Here is a 19,684-nt window from a genome sequence, read left to right on the forward strand (position 1 = left end):
GCATGAGTGCGGAGGGGAGAACAAAGAAAGAGAGAGAGAGAGAGAGAGGTTAATGGAAAGAAGAAGAAGGCAGGAGGTGCAGAGAGCCGATGTGGGATTGAGTGAGTGAGAGCAGCTTCACTGGTGGATGCAAGCAGCTGGGAGGAGAGCCCCTCAGCAGGAGTGTATGGCTGACATTTAGTGGGGGCAGCAGGAAGCGGTAGCTCGAACTGAGTGATCTCCAGGAACTGAAGTGATCAAGAAGGTGGTTGGCTTGCCGCGGAAGGCAGCGGGAGTCAGTGAGGCTTGGGAGAGTGAGCCCCAGCATCAGCGCCCTGGTCGCTGGGAAACCTGAGTCTTGGTCCGGCGGGAGATGTACAGAGCCAGGGGTCGGAAGGCTACTGGACCAGTGTAGAAGGCATCTGCAGCTGCAGGTAGGGCAACTCCCCTGTTGCAGGATCCAGATGGGAGAAGCAGGGGCACCAGGCTTTTAGGGGGAACTTCTTCCAGCCATTGTCTTTAACCTTGTTTTAATGGATTTATTTATTTGGGATTTTAACCTCAACCTTTCATTGTTTTTATGGATTATTTATTTATGTACTGTTTTTGAGTCACTGCACTATTTATTTGGACACTGTTTTTAGTTTTGTTTGTTTTTAGTATTTTTAATTAAAGCACTTTTGCACCTTTATGCCATCCCCTTGCTCAGTTTGATTTGTCCTCATTGCACAGCTCATCCAGTTAAATTACCAATGGTGTGGGTTTGTAGAGGCTCCCAAATTAGAAGTGGGAGCATGGAGCAGGACCCTCACCGTCACACTGGCACAGTGACGCAGCATTAAGTAGGTATCCCCCATCTCTTGAAGAAGAAGCAAATATCACAGTCATTGCTGCTGTACAGCATACACCCTGAATCATCCATGCCAACACTGGTGAACACATGGGTAGGGTGAGTTGATATCCACTGCATTTTCTGCAGTGTATAACACATTCCACACACACTCTAAACACAGCCATTTTCCTCTTGTAATTTTACATTCCTTTTTTTTCTTTTTCTTCTCAATATATTAACATGTTTTCCTCTGTTTAACACATCTGTAAGAATTCTAAATTAAATGTCTACACATCTTAAAAGTGTTACATACATAATCAAAAACACATTTTAAAATAACTAAAAGGCAATGTCAAGAATAGAAGATTGATGATTTCTACAAAATGGAATGCAACATATAACAAATTATAAGACATTTCATTTATGAAATAATATATATTATTGGAGAAATAAAATGAGTATTAGTCCAAGTGTGTGAAAAAAAACAATTCCAAACAGAAATCATCAAAATATAAAACCTAATGATCTCATTTCATGTTCATCACGGTCTGCCATGTCTACCAGTTCAGAGTGACGTTTGTTAAAATCTTCTGAGGTCTTTTAAAGGTGATGATCATATTATTACAGTTTGCCATCCCTGTGAATCAGACTGAAACTGGAATTATTAAAACTATAGCAATAACAATAAATCCCAATCTATTTAAAATAACAAAATCTGATATTTCATGTTTTTGTATAGTGTGAAAAAAGAGGATGCCAGACAAGTTTGCATTCATTCTAACAGTAATATTGGAGCCATGAAAAAGTATGGAAGAAATTTTCATTCCAGATTATTACAGTCCATAAATCCACCCAAGTGGTCCCCATAGCTTTCCACTTACTGTCCTGCAAGTAGTTTGCTATAACTGTACAGTATACTGTACTTTTACTTATGATGACTTAGAAAATCAGGATTTTTTACAACAGTTTATAGATACGTTTTACAGCTGGAACAAAGGCAGGTGACCTACTCAGGGTCATGCCATGAGTCAGCAATGGAAGTTGACCCAGCAACCTAGTAGTCTCAAGTACTTTAGCCACAACATCAGACTGCCTGCCTAGTTACTAACATACAACGTAGATGTAATGTGCATGAATGCAGCTGCAAAATGTGTAGTATCAGTTATAGACAGAATGTTTAGTCAGGCCCAGGATTTGGTGAATTCAGAATGGCATACTACTGAAAAACCCTATACCAGATAGAAGAAAATTAAATAGCAGACTATACTTCTGAGCACCTTCAAGGGTCAATATATATTAAAGAAGTTAAGAAATGTTGTCCTGAATAATATTGGTGTTCTTCTCAGGGTAATTCTCCTACTACACAAGAAAAATCAACTTTAGAACATTTTTAATCCAGTTCAGTTTCATTAGTCCAGATCCTATCTTGGAATCAATCCAGGACAGACCACATTATAGGGTATGTTTACACACACTTAGTATACAGTACATGGGACTGATTTGGGGCACTAATTAAGCTAAGTTGAATATCTTTTGGATATAGAAGAGAATGGATATACATAGACTTGGGGAAAAGGTAGGGCCTCATCATAGACCATAAGCGGGCCAGGATCTGAACCCTGGAATTTGGAGCTGTGAAGCAGCAGTTCTAACCAAAGTAAGTCTATTTCCTCAAATATAGAAATCTGTGAAACAGCTGAAATGGGAAGATGTAAAATTAGATTGTATCATATCGTATATAAATTTACTGCTGTTATTCTTCAGCCATTTGAATAACATTATATGTGCTTTCTGCACATTATTTCTAGGAAGACATGAAAATTTGGCAGTTGCATTCCGTTCAGAGGAGACAATTCATCATGTTGAGCATCTTGGCGCAAGTGACAATTGCAGAGAGCAAACTATAAGCTATCTTGTAATATGGAAGCAGAAGCTGACAGGTTCATCTCTTATATCTCAAAATACATTAGAGATATCTATGAAGTCATACATTTTTCAGTAACAACTTTGAATAAAATATTCTAAGCCAAAGTGACATTTAGAGATAACTGTAATTCATTAGCAGAAATCTGTAATTCATTTAAAGGTATATGTAAATCATTTATAAAGATATCTTTAATTTCATTTCATAAAGATATAGTTAAATGCTTTAAATATATTTTAATTGCATTTAAAGATATCTTTAAGTGAATTCAAGATATCTTTAAATGTTTTAATAATATCTCCAAATGATAATTTGACTTGCCATAATATCTTGGACCTATTCTACTAGTACATTAATAGAATTCCTGGAGTATTCTGCAAGTTTCACACAGTATATGTATATGTATGGTTGCTTGTACTGTATGTACATTTACAAAATAGCATCAATATAAATCTTAAATTTCCTGAACTTTTATCCAAACTATTATCTAAATCCAGGACTTCATCCATGCCCAGTAAAAGAGGACATGTGTCATTTGAACAAACCTGTTTTACATCAAACTAATATACAGTATATTTCTAATAGGAAAGAAGTTTCGAAAACAATTTGATGCTGTTCTTAAAGAAACAAGCTCTAATTTTCATGCCTGTTGAAAAATGGTGCCTGCCTAATAATAGGCATAACTTGCAGCATAATGTTCATAGAATGTAACACAGAAACTGCACAAATAGTTTCTACTAATGATGGGCAACATTTGACTCTATTCACTAAAAAGGGACAGCTTCTGTTGGGTTTTTATTCACCTCTTCATTCAGTAGTACTTTCCATTTGTCAATTTAAATGATACAACAAAATAATTACAATGTATTAGCCCCGGTAGAAGTCTATCTAAGTTAAAAAAAAAGTTTACTTTTAATAAAATTTCTATTTACTTTCTCCAATTTGAAGAAATGGAGGAAAAAGGGAAAAATAAATTTGCTAAGCAATATATAAGCATCCATGTTGAGCGTGTGTGTGGGACATGCAATGGGCTGGCGCTTGTCCAAGCTGATTCCTGCCTTGTGCGCAGTGTTCCAGAAATACTCTCCAGCTCTCTGCATGCCTGAAATGGATTGGGAAGAAACAAATGGATTCCCATTTAAAAAACATGAATGTAAGCTACTGTGCAACTGAACTCTTCAAACAGCTTGTATCTGGCATGATACAGGTTGCATACAATGTCACCAGGATAGGCTTTGGCCCCCTGCAACTCTGAATTGAATTTAGTGCATTTGGAAATATTAAGTAAATTTGTTAAAATACAAGATTGAATGCATATATTCTTTTACTTGATATATAATTCAGTCTTAAAACTATATACTGTAGGTAACAGACATTAAAATGTAAATGAACGATGTTTCTGGAAAATTCATTTGGAAATGAATGAAAGTTGCCCATTCAACTGCTTTTGCCTTTAAAAAAGCATTGGAGAACATTTCTTTTGTCTGTTTAATTTACTGTTTTCAGCTGGAAATGGTTAAATAAAGCTTTAATGTCTTTACAGAATATCTGTCAAAAATGTGATCATGAATTTAATGAAAACTGTATTAGTACGTTACATAAGAAATAAAATAATGAAGAGATATGAGTTATCAAAAGTTAAGATTAAGCATTGGATATTTAGAGTTTCTCTCATAAACATAGTCTTAATAAAACTTCCTGCTTTCCTAGAGCTGCCATCTAGGCTCAAAAACACATTCATTTTGTCTTTATAAAAATGTAATCAATTGAAACATATCTCATTTTTTAATGTTTGCATAATATTTATAGCTTATGCTTTTTGTCACCATTGTTATACATCTTGCACCCACAAGAGGGTGCACATACATAATGGAAAACAATGGATACACATGGCAGTACTACTCAAACGCCATGTGTGCTAAAAATATTAATTGCTTTGAGAAAAATATGTATGTTATCTACCTGCTACATAAAAGCACACATCCATATAGCCTTTACAAAGGTAAATGTTTTAGGCTAACTTATCCTCTTGAGATATGGATTGAAAGCACTCTTGTAAGACCCAGTTTTCTCTTTTACTTCTGCTGGTAAGTCTGTTAGAGATTTCTGGTCAAAAAAGTTTGTGTACAGCAAATTTCCTTCTCATAATATTGCATGCATTGGTAAAATTATGTTAATCTATGCCAGAAGTACCAAATTTGGTCATGTATTTTCAGCAGCTACAGTACAGTATATGATGTGTGGATACCTCCTGTAATCAGGTGTGTAATTTCAATGCACTTCTAAAACAGTGTTTATTGTACCCCATCCTTTCAAAAACAAATGATATAATTAAAAAGCCTGGTTTAATAGAGTAACTTATTTAAATTAATTCAAATTGCTTATATCTTGAGCACTTTTTCTCTGACATTTCAAGCATTCAGGAGCTTTTTCAGACTGTGTACTTCTGAATCTCTTGCTGATCTTTAAACATGCATTTCTCAGCTTAAATGGTGTGATAGACGGCCAGGAGCCCTGCCCCACCGGGATGCCTGGAGGAAGGAGGAACCGGGAGAGCGACACCTCTTTTCCCTGGGTACCCGGCCAGTCCTTGATCCCTGGGGGACAGCACTTCCGGGACACCAGGAAGTGCTGACAAACCAGGGATGGTTTATGCCTGGAGTGCTTCCGGGTGCAAGGGCAGCACTTCCGCCACACTGGGGAGTGCTGCCGGAAGTCGGTCATCAGACACCTGGAGCACATCCGGGGCTGAATAAAAGGGGCCGCTTCACTCCATTCTGGGGCTGCAGTCGGGAGGAAGAGGACAGAGCTCGGTGGAGAGGTGTGGAGGTGGTGAAGGACTTTGAGAAGGACTCTGAGAAGGACTCAAGAGGGTAATTGGTGCAGGGGCACCGTGTGCTGTGTACGGGACCTTATTGTTCATTAAGTGTGTGCTTTTTGTAGACATGGAGGTGTCTGTTTGTCTGTGTCCGGGGCTGGCTTCCACAATGTACAGTACATTTCAACGTCCATCTAAATACAGATATTTATCAAAGAGATAATCTTGTGAAAAAATACAACTTTAACTTTTGTTCTTTTGTTAAATCCTTTGAGCTAGGGTAGACATATATAATATTATCTGAATCACTAATAATGTTAAATGTCAGAACATCTTAAATTTAAAAAAAAAAAATTAAAATTGTGAAGTTTTGCATGCTCAACCCAGACGTTTTATAGTATCCTGTATAAAACAAGGCAATAGATTCAGGGACAATTATATTAGATCTTAACTCCATCTTTCTGAGGAAAACAGTAAAGAGGGAGCTTTGGTGGCACACACACAGTTTTGCAAGCAGTCAAGACTGTGATTCAAGATGATTTTTTTTTTAAAAAAGCAAGTAAGATCTTATTCTACTCAATCTTTATACAGCACCTTGATCTCTGGAGTTAGGGTAAGTTGTCTTCTCATGACAGGTGTGGAGCTGCGACTCTTCTGATTTGTGGGCAATTTGTCCTCATCTCGACCCTGACTTGTACCCATGAGTATTGCTTCTGAAACCTATAAACAAGATTTAAAAAAAATACACGATGACATAAAAGTCGGGCCTGGTTCTGAAAATTTAACTCCAGCATGTTTATTTGAAATAGCAGACTTTGTAAAAATGCTAAATTATTTCCATTTACTTGTTTTGAGCTGTTTCTTCTCCAAAAATGCAAAAAAATCTTTGATACCAGTTACAAATATTGATACCATGACTTAACTATTTCAGCATAAATACTACATTAAAAATCTGATAAATAATGATCAAGATGTTACTTGCACTTTCAGGAATAATGTATTGATTTTTAAATGTGTTAGTGACCTTTGTATTACTAAATGAAAATTAATGACTGGGCTGCAGCAAATGTTTCATACCTAATGCAAATGCTTGTAAATTAGCTTACTACCAAGTGTACTTATTTTCTGTTTATTATCTTTTTAGCTCCTCATAAACAAATATCTCCATTTAACCCAAGTACATATCTTGTTTCATATTTATAGTTTCTTATAGTATATAGTATTTTACATAACATTTTCAAGCTTATTTCGTTATGGTCATGTTTCTAGTGCCTGTCCTTTTAGCATCAGGCACAAGACAGGAACCAACTCTTTACAGACTGACAGTTAAATCTCAGCAGCTACTCTCACCCACCCAAGCTCATGCCAATTTAAAATCAGAAATTCATCAAACACACAGGTGTTTGAGATATAGAAGAAAAACTGGACTTCCCAGAAAAGAACCCACACGCATAGGGGGAAAATATGGAAATCTCACTTTAAGCACATCTTTGAGCCCTGGAAGCTGGATCTGTGATGCAGAAATACTAAACCATGTGTCAACATACTATTCTGCAGTGTTTCATATGGTATGGAGTTACTTTAATTCCATCAATTACTAACCATACTCTGGTAGATGTATGTGGACGAAAAAGGCACACTGAAAAGCAGACAGATAATAGTTTCTAAATTCTCCTGTTTATTAATTTGGAGTCGCAGTATATAAGTAGAGATTCAAAAGAGCATAACTTATTGCCGCAAAGCTCAATTGAACCCTGATCAAAAGCCAGGAGGGGTTTTTTATACTTCAGCATCTCATGATTAATAAGAAAAGAAAGAACATCCTTATCAAAACAGTAAAGTAAAACAATATATCTGTTGAGCTAAGCATTGTCTGTGTTTTGGAAGCTAAGCACAGGAGAGACGCCTTTGCATAAACCACATGTACTTTCTGCAGCCTTGTGACCTTGTCCCTGAAACATTCACTCTGAGAAAGGGAAAAACAAGAAACAGCTTACATTTTATTCATCTGGACACTATTTCTCCTGAACCCTGGAATAACATATTTTTGTTAGTTCATAAGCCAAAGCGTCTCTCACTGGCAAGTTACAAAATAGTTATTATAAAGATTCTAATTTACTAAACACACAAAATACATGGTGCTGAGGAGAACATTCTTCTTCTACATGTATTACATTCTTGCTATATAATTCCTTATTAAAGTGCACTGGCTTCATTTATTTTATTGTGTTAAACTTACCATTCATTGCAAGCACTGTGTTTTACCTCATTTACTATTTAGAGCACTGTTTCTCAACCACTGAGCCATGAGCTTCTGGTGGTGGGTTGCAAGTTGCTATTGTTTATAATGGTAGTGGGATTGCTATCAGTCATGGATGGCCACGCCTGACACCCCAAATGCTCACTCAATGCTTGCTCAATTCAATAAGGTGCAAATGTGCTGATGTTCATGCTTGATTTACTAAGAGACCCATCCCCTCACTCTGACAATCTTACAGTGGAAAAATGTAAGTCACGAAACCAGAAAGGTTGAGAAACACTGATCTAGAAAACATTTCCTTGTAGTTTGTCTTGTTATTCTGTGTGCTTCATGGACTAGAGAACGGGATATCTAACATCTTGACCATCTCCTTAGAAATGCTGCAGATAGCTAAGCAATTCATACCTCTGTGCCAGAAAAAACTAAAACACATGGGAACTGCAGAGTAGGAGTGTTAGGAAATTAGCATGTAAGACTGGCTTCTCTTCACGTATCGAATAATGCCTTGGTAAAGTCCAGTGGCCCAACCTTCCCTCTCTTGCAGTTATGGAAAATTGTCTGTGCTATACACTTTATGAAATGAAACTAAACGTCTTAACACGATCTGAACTTCACGGGACTAAATCATTTCAGTAATTCCTTGTATCATGCTTTTTTGCCTAAAGTGTGGTCATCAGAGTGTTTTTGTACCCCTTGGTGAATCAAATTTGATCATTAGAGCCCCAATTGACAGTGTAGAGGGAGGGGTGAGGTATTTATCTCCCTAGGTGAATCAATAGCATTTGTCAAAGTGTATGTTTTGATGAACTGAGCACAGTCATCGACACGACACACTGCATGACCCACAGTGTGAACCACTAGCAATATAAACAATAGCAACTCACATCCCACTAATCGTAGGCCTGTGGTTGAGAAACCCTGCTATATATTGTAAAACAAAGTACAACTCCCAAAGAAAATGCAGACTCAAATGAATGTTACTTGTGCATCCATAAGTGTACATATAGACCTGCTGGGTTTTACTTGTAACCCAAACATATTTTACACTATCTCCTGTCAACCCAAACTCAATAGAAATCTACTTTCTCTTTCCAAATGCATTTTAAATGTTGTAAACCCTGTAATTTGTGTGTGCAACTATCAAAAGCTTGGGCAAATACAGATGCTTACTGGTGATGCATGCTTGCGAGGAGACAATCCATCCACTTGCTTCTTTAAAGAATCATGAATGTGCCACTTTGACACTTTAAGCTTTCCTCGCAGCTCTAGATTTTCCTTGGTGAGAGCATCCACCTGATTCCGCAGCTGACCATGAGCAACTGACCAACGTGACTCGTTCTTTTTAAATTCTTCTTGAAGTGCGACAATCTGGTCCTTCAAAACCTGAAAAAATCAAAAGAATTGCATTACAGAGTGATTTGTCTGATACTTCATGGGTGGTATTGCAAAGAACAGCAACAACACAGCATTGTATGACACAAGCACTAAATATAATAATATTGCACACTAGCTACCACATAGCTTAGCTCCCAACACTTAACATGTCCAGAATGAAATTACGAAACAGTAATGTGATAATTATACAGATAGCCAAAGTGCTCTGGACTTTTGTTTACTTAGAAATATCCATTCACCCATCTATTCATCCTTCCATTTTCTACTTGTGTATCCAGTTCAGGATCATAAGGCTCATGAACAAATTACATAAAAATAATATCCTTAAAACAACTTAATTTAATACAGAATCACAAAGGTCTGGAACCTTCCACTTCATTACAGTGACATCTCTCACACACAGACTCCACACTAGCCCAATTTAAAGTCACCAGTTAAGCTATCCTGGACGTCTTTGGGATTTTGGAGGAAAACAACAGTATTTGGATCATAATCCACATGGACAACACATATGATTCAAACTCAGGTTGCTAGATTTGCATGTCAGTTGTACGTTGTACTAACTAATGTGTTAGCCACCTGAGAAATGCCAAATAGAGAAATACTAATTGTTGGTGATCCTTGTAACTTTTGAACTTGCTAACAAGTAAGTCTCTCCAGCTCTGCAAATATTTTTGACAAATGTACAGGCATATTTCACAAGAATATTGTGTACAGTACAGACGGGTGGGCTGGTGAGGGCTTTCTAAATTAGAGGCATGGCAAAGGAGGTAGCAAAAATAAAAAACCTAGATAATTTTCAGAACTGGGTAAACACTGGAAAATGAAGTTTAGGGCACAATTGTGCACATTTCTACATGGTAGAGACACAGTTATCAAACTCTTATACAATTTAGGGCTTTATGTTGGCATAACTTTCTCATCCTATATGCAATGGGAAGAAGAAATTAAAAAGGAGAATAAAGTATTAGATTATATTGTAAACAGAGTTGAATGTAAATCAAGGGACATTATATTCAAGTCCATGCAATGCATTAGAGAGACTGCTTCTGGAGTACTGCTGCAGTTCTGGTCACCATGCTACAAAAAAGACATAGCAGCACTTGATACTGTGTAGAGGAGAACAACCAAGCATCCCAAGTCTAAAATGTAGGTCATACTCTGGAAGGCTAAGTAAGTTAAATCTATTTAGTCTTAAGCAGAGAAGGCAATATGGGGGTCTAATCCAGGTTTACCTGATTCTCAAAGGCATTGAATAAAGTGGATCTAGCAGAATTATTTCAACTCAGGGTATCCATCCATCCATCCATCCTCTTCCGCTTATCCAAGGTCGGGTCGCGGAGGCAGCAGCTTGAGCAGAGATGCCCAGACTTCCCTCTCCCCGGCCACTTCTTCTAGCTCTTCCGGGGGAATCCCAAAGCATTCCCAGGCCAGCCGGGAGACATAGTCCCTCCAGCATATCCTGGGTCTTCCCTGGGCCCTCCTCCCGGTTGGACATGCCCGGAACACCTCACTAGGGAGGCGTCCAGGAGGCATCCTGATCAGATGCCTGAGCCACCTCATCTGACTCCTCTCGATGCGGAGGAGCAGCGGCTCTACTCTGAGCCCCTCCCGGATGATTGAGCTTCTCACCCTATCTTTAAGGGAGAGTCCAGACACCTTGCGGAGGAAACTCATTTCAGCCGCTTGTATTCGCAATCTCATTCTTTCGGTCACTACCCATAGCTCATGACCATAGGTGAGGGTAGGAACATAGATCGACTGGTAAATTGAGAGCTTTGCCTTATGGCTCAGCTCCTTTTTCACCACGACAGACCGATGCAGAGCCCGCATGACGCCGCACTGATCCGCCTGTTGATCTCACACTCCATTCTTCCCTCACTCGTGAACAAGACCCCGAGATACTTGAACTCCTCCACTTGAGGCAGGATCTCGCTCCCAACCCTGATATAGATAGAAAATATGTGGAAGTGTATTCATGACTGAAGTCAGGGTGCACTGCTTCACAAACAGAGCTGTGGGAATATGGAATAAACTACTAAGTTGGGTTGTTTAAGCAGAAACCTTGATAATCATTAAAATGTATCCAGATGAGACATTGGTACAAGTCAAATATTAGCTAACCAAATGAGCTCGATGGACTGAATGGTCTCCTCTCATTTATAGCATGCTGAGTAGCATCCTGCCTGGGGTGGCTTCCTGCCTCTCATCCATTGTTATTAGGATTTGTTCAAGATCCCCTGCCACATTCAAGTAAGTCTGCACAATGGATGGATGTATTTCGTTGTACATGTAATTTTAATATGAATATTTTCCTTGCTAATTTTATTGGTTAGTTATTTAATTGTAACACTGAATTTGTGGTTTTACATTTGTTTCTATAATTTGCATAGATTAAAAAAATGAAGAGATGTATGGAAAGATACAATCTCTCCTCTTAGTTGTCAACATTAATGACTCACTAATTGTTAGCAATTGCTAGTGTTTATTGTCAAAATTTTCCAAAGTGTTTTTTGCAATGAATATGCTTTGTTTGCTGGTGATTTTTTTTCCTAGAAGTCTGCTGTCCAGTTCGCTTAAGTGACATTTTTTCTCCCTGCACCCCAGGATGGTCTGGGATGCCAGTATGACATTGCAGAGCTGTAGCAAAACTTCATCACAGGCCAATTGTAAGATTATTGCTGTCACAACCTGATCAGTGCTCCAGTCCACATGTGCTAAAAAAAACCTTGCTTCATTTGAGGTGCACATTAGCTTAGTGTTTTTCAACCACTGGGTCATGACTGTTGGTTCATGAGTGGGTCATGGTGGGTCGCTTAAGCAATTAACAGCGCTGTTTGATGTTTCCCCCTTTTCAGTTTCTCAGCTTGTTTCCTGGGGACTCCCCCCCCCCCCCACTGCTCTTCTTCTGGGTTTCACTAAGGGGCAAGGGGAAATCCCCCCTCACCAAAGAAGAGATTTGCATTGGCTGCGAATGGGTCATCAGTTAATTTAAAAAGGAAAAACAAGCCCACAAAACCAATACATCTATATTACTAAACGACAGTTTCATTTATGCACGGCGGACGCACCGAAGCGCATGCGCACTGCGCCGCAGCGCCCCAGAGTCAAACACAGCGGCTTCCCGGAGTCGGTAGGTGGCGCCCAAACAACACAACCTGTAAATTAAACTTGCTCTAATCCACTGTGCCAGCAGTCTGTGTGGCATGTTTGAATCACATAACGGTAATTCAGTGACAGAGAAACAAAAACGAGACCGCATGGATAAAAACAATAAACGGAGGCTCCTACAACGTGCTTCACAAACACCAGAAGCAAAGAAGTCACGGCTCCAAAACGAAACACCTCAAGTAACGGACAGCGTCATGGCTCCAAAAACAAAGAGCTCAACGATTACAAATACAAAACCGAGCCTGTAGGGATGAAAACAATGAACGAAGGCGCCTACAACGCGCTTCTGAAACACTACATGCAAGAGAGGCACGGATCCAAAAAGAAACTGCAGAAGGGCTACAAAGTCGTTTAAAAGGTTTAAGATGTTCAGTATTCCAACAAAGAAAAAGCCAAAGACAGCAACGACGGACAGACGCTGAACAATTCTGCCAGTTAGCTGAGAACGCATTCTATAATGAGTCCACTGTTCATGAAAATTCATTGGGATTAATGAGTGTCATTTGCAGTCATTGTCATTCACGTAACTTCCTTGAAGAAAAAACTGGCAGTACAACTGATGAGTTTACACGTTGTTGTCAAAAAGGTCAAGTTAAGCTGCCTCCTTTGGATGAATATCCTGAATATGTCCGGAAGCTTTTGACTAACAATGTACCCGAAAGTAACAGCTTTATGGAATGCATTAGATCCTACAATAGTTCATTTGCTTTTGCATCTACCAATCAGTATTAAAAGTAAGTTGAATTATGATTCCTAACAGTAAACGACGTCTACCTAACGACACAGCCACAGAACAAAAAAGACGAGACCGCATAGATAAAAACAATAAGGAGTCACGGCTCCAAAACGAAGGACCTCAACGATTAGTAATACAAAAACGAGCCCGTATGGCTACGACCTGTAAACTAAACCTGAGGTACAGCGTGCACGCCAGATTGTACAGTATATATACACAGATGCCAGAGGCAACAGGCAAGTCATTCACACTACCGCCGCTGCCAAATGCGAGACTGCATGGATAAAAACAATACACGAAGGCGCCTTCAACGCGCTTCTGAAACAAGCCTCATGACTAGCAGAATCGTACGTCAACGTCGCCGCCGTACTGTGAGTGGCAAAGTGGACGCAACCACCCTCCATGATATTTCATCCCTACAAATATCGGAGGGAACAGAAAGTGATTGCCATTCTTGGATTTGCGATTCTTTCGAGAATCACGGGGCTGCTGGTGTAATAATAATACATTAGCTGACCATAATAAGAATGTTATAATGTTGCCACCACATATATACCATTGATCCCTGTGTGCTGGTAGCGCAGCATTGCATGACTAATTTGCATGCATAATTTGCCATGTGTGCCCAGCTACATCTCAAAACAAGCCTTAAAGTTCCTTCCCCCTCCCAGTGTCAGAATGAGACTTCACTTAAATAATAACAAAAGGTTTATTACTCTTTACAAAGCATCTCATTTTTCTGCGCAGATACCTGGGAAACTGCCATGGCGCTTGTAGCTTCAAACAATGGAAAAAGCCAGTCCCACACCACCACTTTGTGGTACAGATATTGTATACCCCAAGATTGGAACTCTGTGAGTGCAATGATCCATATTTTATTTACTTATTGCTAGTTAGTGGCCTTTTGTTGTATTTTGTTTCTAGTATGCATTCTGTCTACATCTTTTGTTTGTTTGAGGTATGTTGACACAGTGGTTAACACTACTGCCTCACAGCTCAGATCACATTTGTAGCCACAATAATTGGTCCAGCATAGCTGGCAGTTGCTTCCCTATCCCTCAAGAACACTTAAAAGACAATTTCACCATTATAATCCACTCAAAACTGGTTCAGTTCCTTTTTCCCCATTGACTTCAATGCATTTTAGAGAGTTCAGCACAGTTTCCGAACATTTCTGTGATTTCGCTAAACTCATGGGGAATCAAAGTCCACAGTGTTTGCTTATCCCTAGTATTTACAAACAGCAATAGTGATTTCTAATTGTGCAATAGAGGTAAAGGTCAGTTTATCCTTATTTTTAAACAATTAAAGTCTTTTGCCAAATATAAATACGCATGATGTTGAGGGAACAGTGCTTTGTGTAGCTCCATCCATCTTCAGTACATTCACATTCACAAAGTGCTTAATTATGTTTTTAGCACAAAAAGGACCCTACTCACTTGCAGTTCCTCCTTTCCTTTGATGTTTACCACCGGGGTGCCAGATCTGCTTTTTGATTTCAGGGATTTTTTCTTTTCTTCTCTGAGTTGTTCTTCCTCATAATGCTCATTACTTTTGCTAAAGTATTCCATCTTCTGCCTAGCAATATAAATTAATGTCACACTTAAAAAAGGCTTAATAAGAAAGGTGAGGTTGTCATAAAATATTGTGCTCAAAAAGAAAGTAACAATAAAGGCGTGAAAAAATTCATATTCATCCAGTTGAAATCACTTTTATTTCCACCTTGACTTGCAACCAACCCCTCCTTTCCCAGTCCCTTCAAACAGGTCATAAAGATAAGTGAGTCTTGTCCTAAAGTGCAGAGATGTGAAAAAGTCAGTTTTAGGTTTGAAACCAATGAATTAACAATGTTGCTCAAAACTCTGCTGTATAATTGCAACAAAGAAACTAATGACCTTACTAATACGTCTTGTAGTTAACAAAAGTATCTTGGTTGTTACAGCGACCCAAAGAAATAGAAGCTTGAATCAGATTTCAAAGCTGACTTTTTAGACACACCTCTTTTACAAAGGCTATTTGAGAAATTTCAGAGCACAACAGATATCAGTCCGGTGGCTTATTGGGATTACACTAAAACAGCTCTCACTTTCTGCTCACCCTTCATGTCACCATGAGAAACAAAATGCTACAGATAACAAGCAGTTCACTGAATGAAACAAAATGCAAAAAGCTGCAAAGAAAAGAAACATCCAACATGAAGACCAGAATGTAGAATTCCCTTCAGCATAGAACACATTTGTTCTTTTGCAATAGGCGCAGAAAGTGATTCAGGGCAGGTCTGAACTTGTCACTTCCATTGTTAAACTGTTTACTGACCTCACAGTACTCAATCTGTGGGAATCTCAGCTGCATAAAAATGCAAATGCCAGTATAAAAAACAAAGCATGAAAACAAGGAATAAGGTAGACCCATCATCCCACAGGCATATTTTAATGCTAAGTATAGTTTTTGGTTCCATGGTGAAGTTCTAAATTGTGTCTGTCTTTCCTAAACCCACAGACGGCTACATCCTAATCTAAGCTTTTTACAAGTCACTGTTACATAAACTGAGATACACTGGAATGTTAGGTAGCATGTCTTAGCAGCTGAGAAGTGGCAAAGGCAACCATAAATCTACAGGTTTTAGCAGCACCACTGATTCTATATCAACTTGGAGGTAGCAGCTTAAATTATTGTTTTTAAATTGTGACAGATACTGTCTTCCAAAATTTAGATTGTATACAACAAGCTAACATTATGGTACTCACTCAAAAGTAGCCTCAATTATTTTCCTGAACAGACTGAATTTAATTTTACACCCTAATGATTTTGCTTTCTTACTACATTGTTTTATATATACACTGTAGAGTATGTGCAGTATAATATATCATGACATTCTAAAACCTGCTTAATCCAATTCAGAATCAAAGAGAGCTGGGGCATTTCATAACAACACTAAACATAAAGCAGTGGGTAACAGTCCACCACAGCCAATTTTAAAAATAACAACCCAACTGAAATGCATTTCTTTCTTGGATGTGGGCAGAAAACTAGAGTGACCAGAGGAAAGCCCTTAAAGACACAGACAACAACAGGGCATGGGATTTGAAACTATAGAGGTGTCATAGTAAGCACTGCTGCCTCACAGATTCAGAATCCTGGGTTTTCCTCGTACATTCATAAAAAGGTGCATTTGAAAGGCTGTAAAAGGTCCTAGCCCCACATGACCCAGAATGAATTTCAGCAGGATTGAGAATGTAACGATGTATTACACATATCTATCTCTATATCCATGTCTATATCTATATATACAACGTCTGTCTGTCTGTATGTCTGTCTGCTTTTCACGAGAGAACTACTTAACAGATTTACATTTTGCGACTTCTCTCATCGTGCTATGTATCAAAGTTCGCTTGCAGTACCGATTTATTTGTGTGAATCCTAGAGAAATGTCAGGAGTAGGGAGCCGGGTGGGGCCCTCCTCACTGTCCTGTTTCACTACTACGTGGGTGGAGCCATGGGGGACAGCTAGTATACATATATTGTGACAGACAGCCGGGGCCCTTGCCTGGCCGGGACACCCCTGTGATGGAAGGTTTGGGTGAGAGGACATATTTAGGATAATACCTCCCTCGGAATATGACAGGGCAACCCCCCTGGCTCATAACTGGGCCACAGGCTTGGAATTTAGAGGTTCAACCCTGCTGGGGCCCGTGGCCACCGCCAAGGTGCGCCTGCACAGTTTCAGAGTCCTGGACTGCAGCACTTCTGCCAAACCTGGAGCACTTCCATGTGCTCTATAAAAGAGGCTGCCTCACTCCGTTTGAGGAGCCGCAATTGGGAGGTAGAGGACAAAGTTTGCTGGGAGAGTAGTGGAGAGAAAGAAAGGAGAAGAAGAGAAAGAGAGAGTGAAGGGACTGAGCATTATTACTGTGGATGATTGTTTACTGTGCTCTGTAGTGGGGAGCGGGGAATAGAGTTGCCCCACGAGGAAAAAAACTGGGTGTTGCTTTTGGACTTGTGCCTCTGTGCCTGTCTGTGTCCGGGTTTGGGGAGCTGTACGCCCCGGTATTACACAATGTATACTAGGGGGGGTTTGGTTGATGAGGTGGGGTTCGGTGGGTGTTGGTCATAAAATCTTATTTATTATTTGCATGTTCTTCTTTTCAAGACTGCATATGCACGGTTCATGTCCAAATGTGGGACTCGGTGCAAGTAAAATTCAAAGCTAATACTAAAAGTGCCAGAGAACTGACTAAAACATGGCTATCCAATGACATTTGGCTGTGAACCCTGCATATCCATCCATCCATTTCCCAACCCGCTGAATCCAAACACAGGGTCACGGGGTTCTGCTGGAGCCAATCCCAGCCAACACAGGGCGCAAGGCAGGGAACCAATCCCGGGCAGGGCACCAACCCACCGAAGAACCCTGCATATGCAGGAATCAAAAGCTTAGGAATAGAAAAACTATTTTAAGATACATGATTCATTTGCACCCTTTTTGGATTCCAGCTACAAATACAGAATATATAGGGGCGAACAGCCGGGGCCCTTGTACACACATGTGTACCCACAGCTCTGAGAAAACGCCAAATGAGGGCAACTGACTCCACCCCTTCCGGTCCAGTGGCTATAAGGCCAAGGCACTCCCAGCTGCTACACTTTGGGAATAACACACAGAGCTCTGACCAGAAACTGTGATCGCTCTACAGACCTTCAATCCCGTTCCGAGAAAGGCACTACAGCATATTTGTGGTTTTGCATTCTGTTTGTGCCTCTGTGCACCTGTTTCTTTTATCCAGCACCTTAGTTATTAAAATAGGCAACCCAGTTGGTGCTTCAGCATTTCTTTTTTGGACTAGGGTGTTCCCTCTTTCAAAAACAAAAATAGTTTAATAATCAAACAGAATAATTAGTAAAATGAATTTCAACATTACAGAGAAAAAAAAATGAGGCTGCTTTAAGTGGTTGCCATAATCTTAAATTCTGTTCCATGACAGAGAGAGAGACAGAATAATACCAGGAAGGAATGGCTAAAGACTACAAATCTTCCTGGCCTTGAGGTACAAGCAGGTGGGGTGATGACTGGGACTAGACTGATCATTCAAGAATCAGCTTGGGAAGGACTGGAAGGAGATTGATATTTTCCTATAAATCCACTGAAGGGAATACAATCCAAAGGGACAACATATAGGTTTACCTACCTCTTCTAGAGGAGAAGACAACAGCAAAGGTTTTTAAGATCACCAGCAGACTCCTTAGTACACGGATACCTGCGTCCACTAAAATAAGTTCAACCTAGTGTCTCTATACCCAGTAGTAGGATAGCCATTAGCTCTGGAGGTGACCAGTGGATCGGCTTTCAATGATAAGTTTGGCATTTTTCAGGTTGAAGAATTGAAATGTTCAGTTAATCATAAGGATTTTTTTCACAATGGAACCGCAGAACACATTAGTTCCATTACAAAATTCAAGAGCAGGCCAGTTATTTATTTATTTTTTTTAATTTTTAAAATATGCTTCACTTTAGAAATCAGTATCATGTAGCTAATGAACATATACCATGATTGTGAAGAAGTAACTTTGGCTAGAAAAAAACAAACATCCTTTAAAAAAACCTGATAAACAGAGTGTATTTGAACCAGTGGTAGGTGGGGAAATTAATGGCCAAGGTTCAAATTGTAGGAGGAGTAAAGCCCATAATTAATGAAAGGAGGAAAGCTAGGAGAAATGGGAAGTGAGGAGGGAGTGTGTTTTTTACTGATGTGGTGGAAAATTAGACAAACTAACTGACTTGATAGATTGGGCACAGCAACAATTTTGACTGGCCCATGCAAGCTATAGATTTGTTACATTGCTCTTTATTTATACTCGTTTTCATTCTCTTCGTGTATTAGTTTTGTCTAGTAAATGCTTTCTGTTAGTTCATTTGTGTCTGTTAGGTTCTTTTCCATGGGTGGAAGGTGCAAATACAATATAGTTTCAGTGCTATTTATTCTATAGAGTAGGTTTTTTTTTAACTTACCCATTTGAGGCATTTTTGCACTGTGTTATGACATAGATATATTACCCCTGGAGATTAATAAAGTTGAATGATACTGTATATCGAGATATTCTGTCATCATAATTATAATAATACACTAGAAAAACTATATCAACCGCATCCTCCATAAAGTAAACTACCCAACACTTCCATGAATATAGTATTCTGCTCTGCCTCTTGCATTGTCTAAAATGTATTAATTACTGTTAGAAAACATCACCCTAGATAGACCTAAACAAGATTCTAGGTGGCATTTATTTAATACTGTTACCTGATAAGATGCAGAGCCTTCTCCTGTCCATCTCTCATCTTGTCCATCAGGGGTGTGTTATTCTCCAGTCCACTTTTTAGCCTAGGCTGAACCTCATCCTCTGTAAAATGACATCTTTGTAAGAAAGCCTGAATACTTTGAAAAATCACTATTGATATTTTGGTGTGCTGAAATATGATCAGCATTGACACATGTTCTTTAGTTGCTTACAAATCAGGACTGTTACATTTCTGGACAATTGAATTAACTCTTCTGGTAAAGTGGTAAAATGCC

The 19,684-nt window shown here is 39.2% G+C and overlaps 1 protein-coding gene across 1 annotated transcript in view; it reads right to left on the bottom strand.

The window, feature by feature from the left end:
* The window catches only part of si:ch211-140l13.3 (centromere protein J), a 77,916-nt gene that overhangs the window by 26,449 nt on the left and 31,783 nt on the right, over positions 1–19,684 (bottom strand). The window contains exons 8-11 of the mRNA XM_028796959.2: positions 19,412–19,511; positions 14,555–14,693; positions 8,984–9,196; positions 6,148–6,273 (exon numbers count right to left, since the gene is read on the bottom strand). Of these exons, the coding sequence (XP_028652792.2) occupies positions 6,148–6,273; positions 8,984–9,196; positions 14,555–14,693; positions 19,412–19,511 (578 nt within the window). The remainder of the gene's footprint in view (positions 1–6,147; positions 6,274–8,983; positions 9,197–14,554; positions 14,694–19,411; positions 19,512–19,684) is intronic.

The sequence above is a fragment of the Erpetoichthys calabaricus genome, chromosome 3 (assembly GCF_900747795.2).
Source record: "Erpetoichthys calabaricus chromosome 3, fErpCal1.3, whole genome shotgun sequence".
In the NCBI taxonomy this organism is placed as follows: domain Eukaryota; kingdom Metazoa; phylum Chordata; class Cladistia; order Polypteriformes; family Polypteridae; genus Erpetoichthys; species Erpetoichthys calabaricus.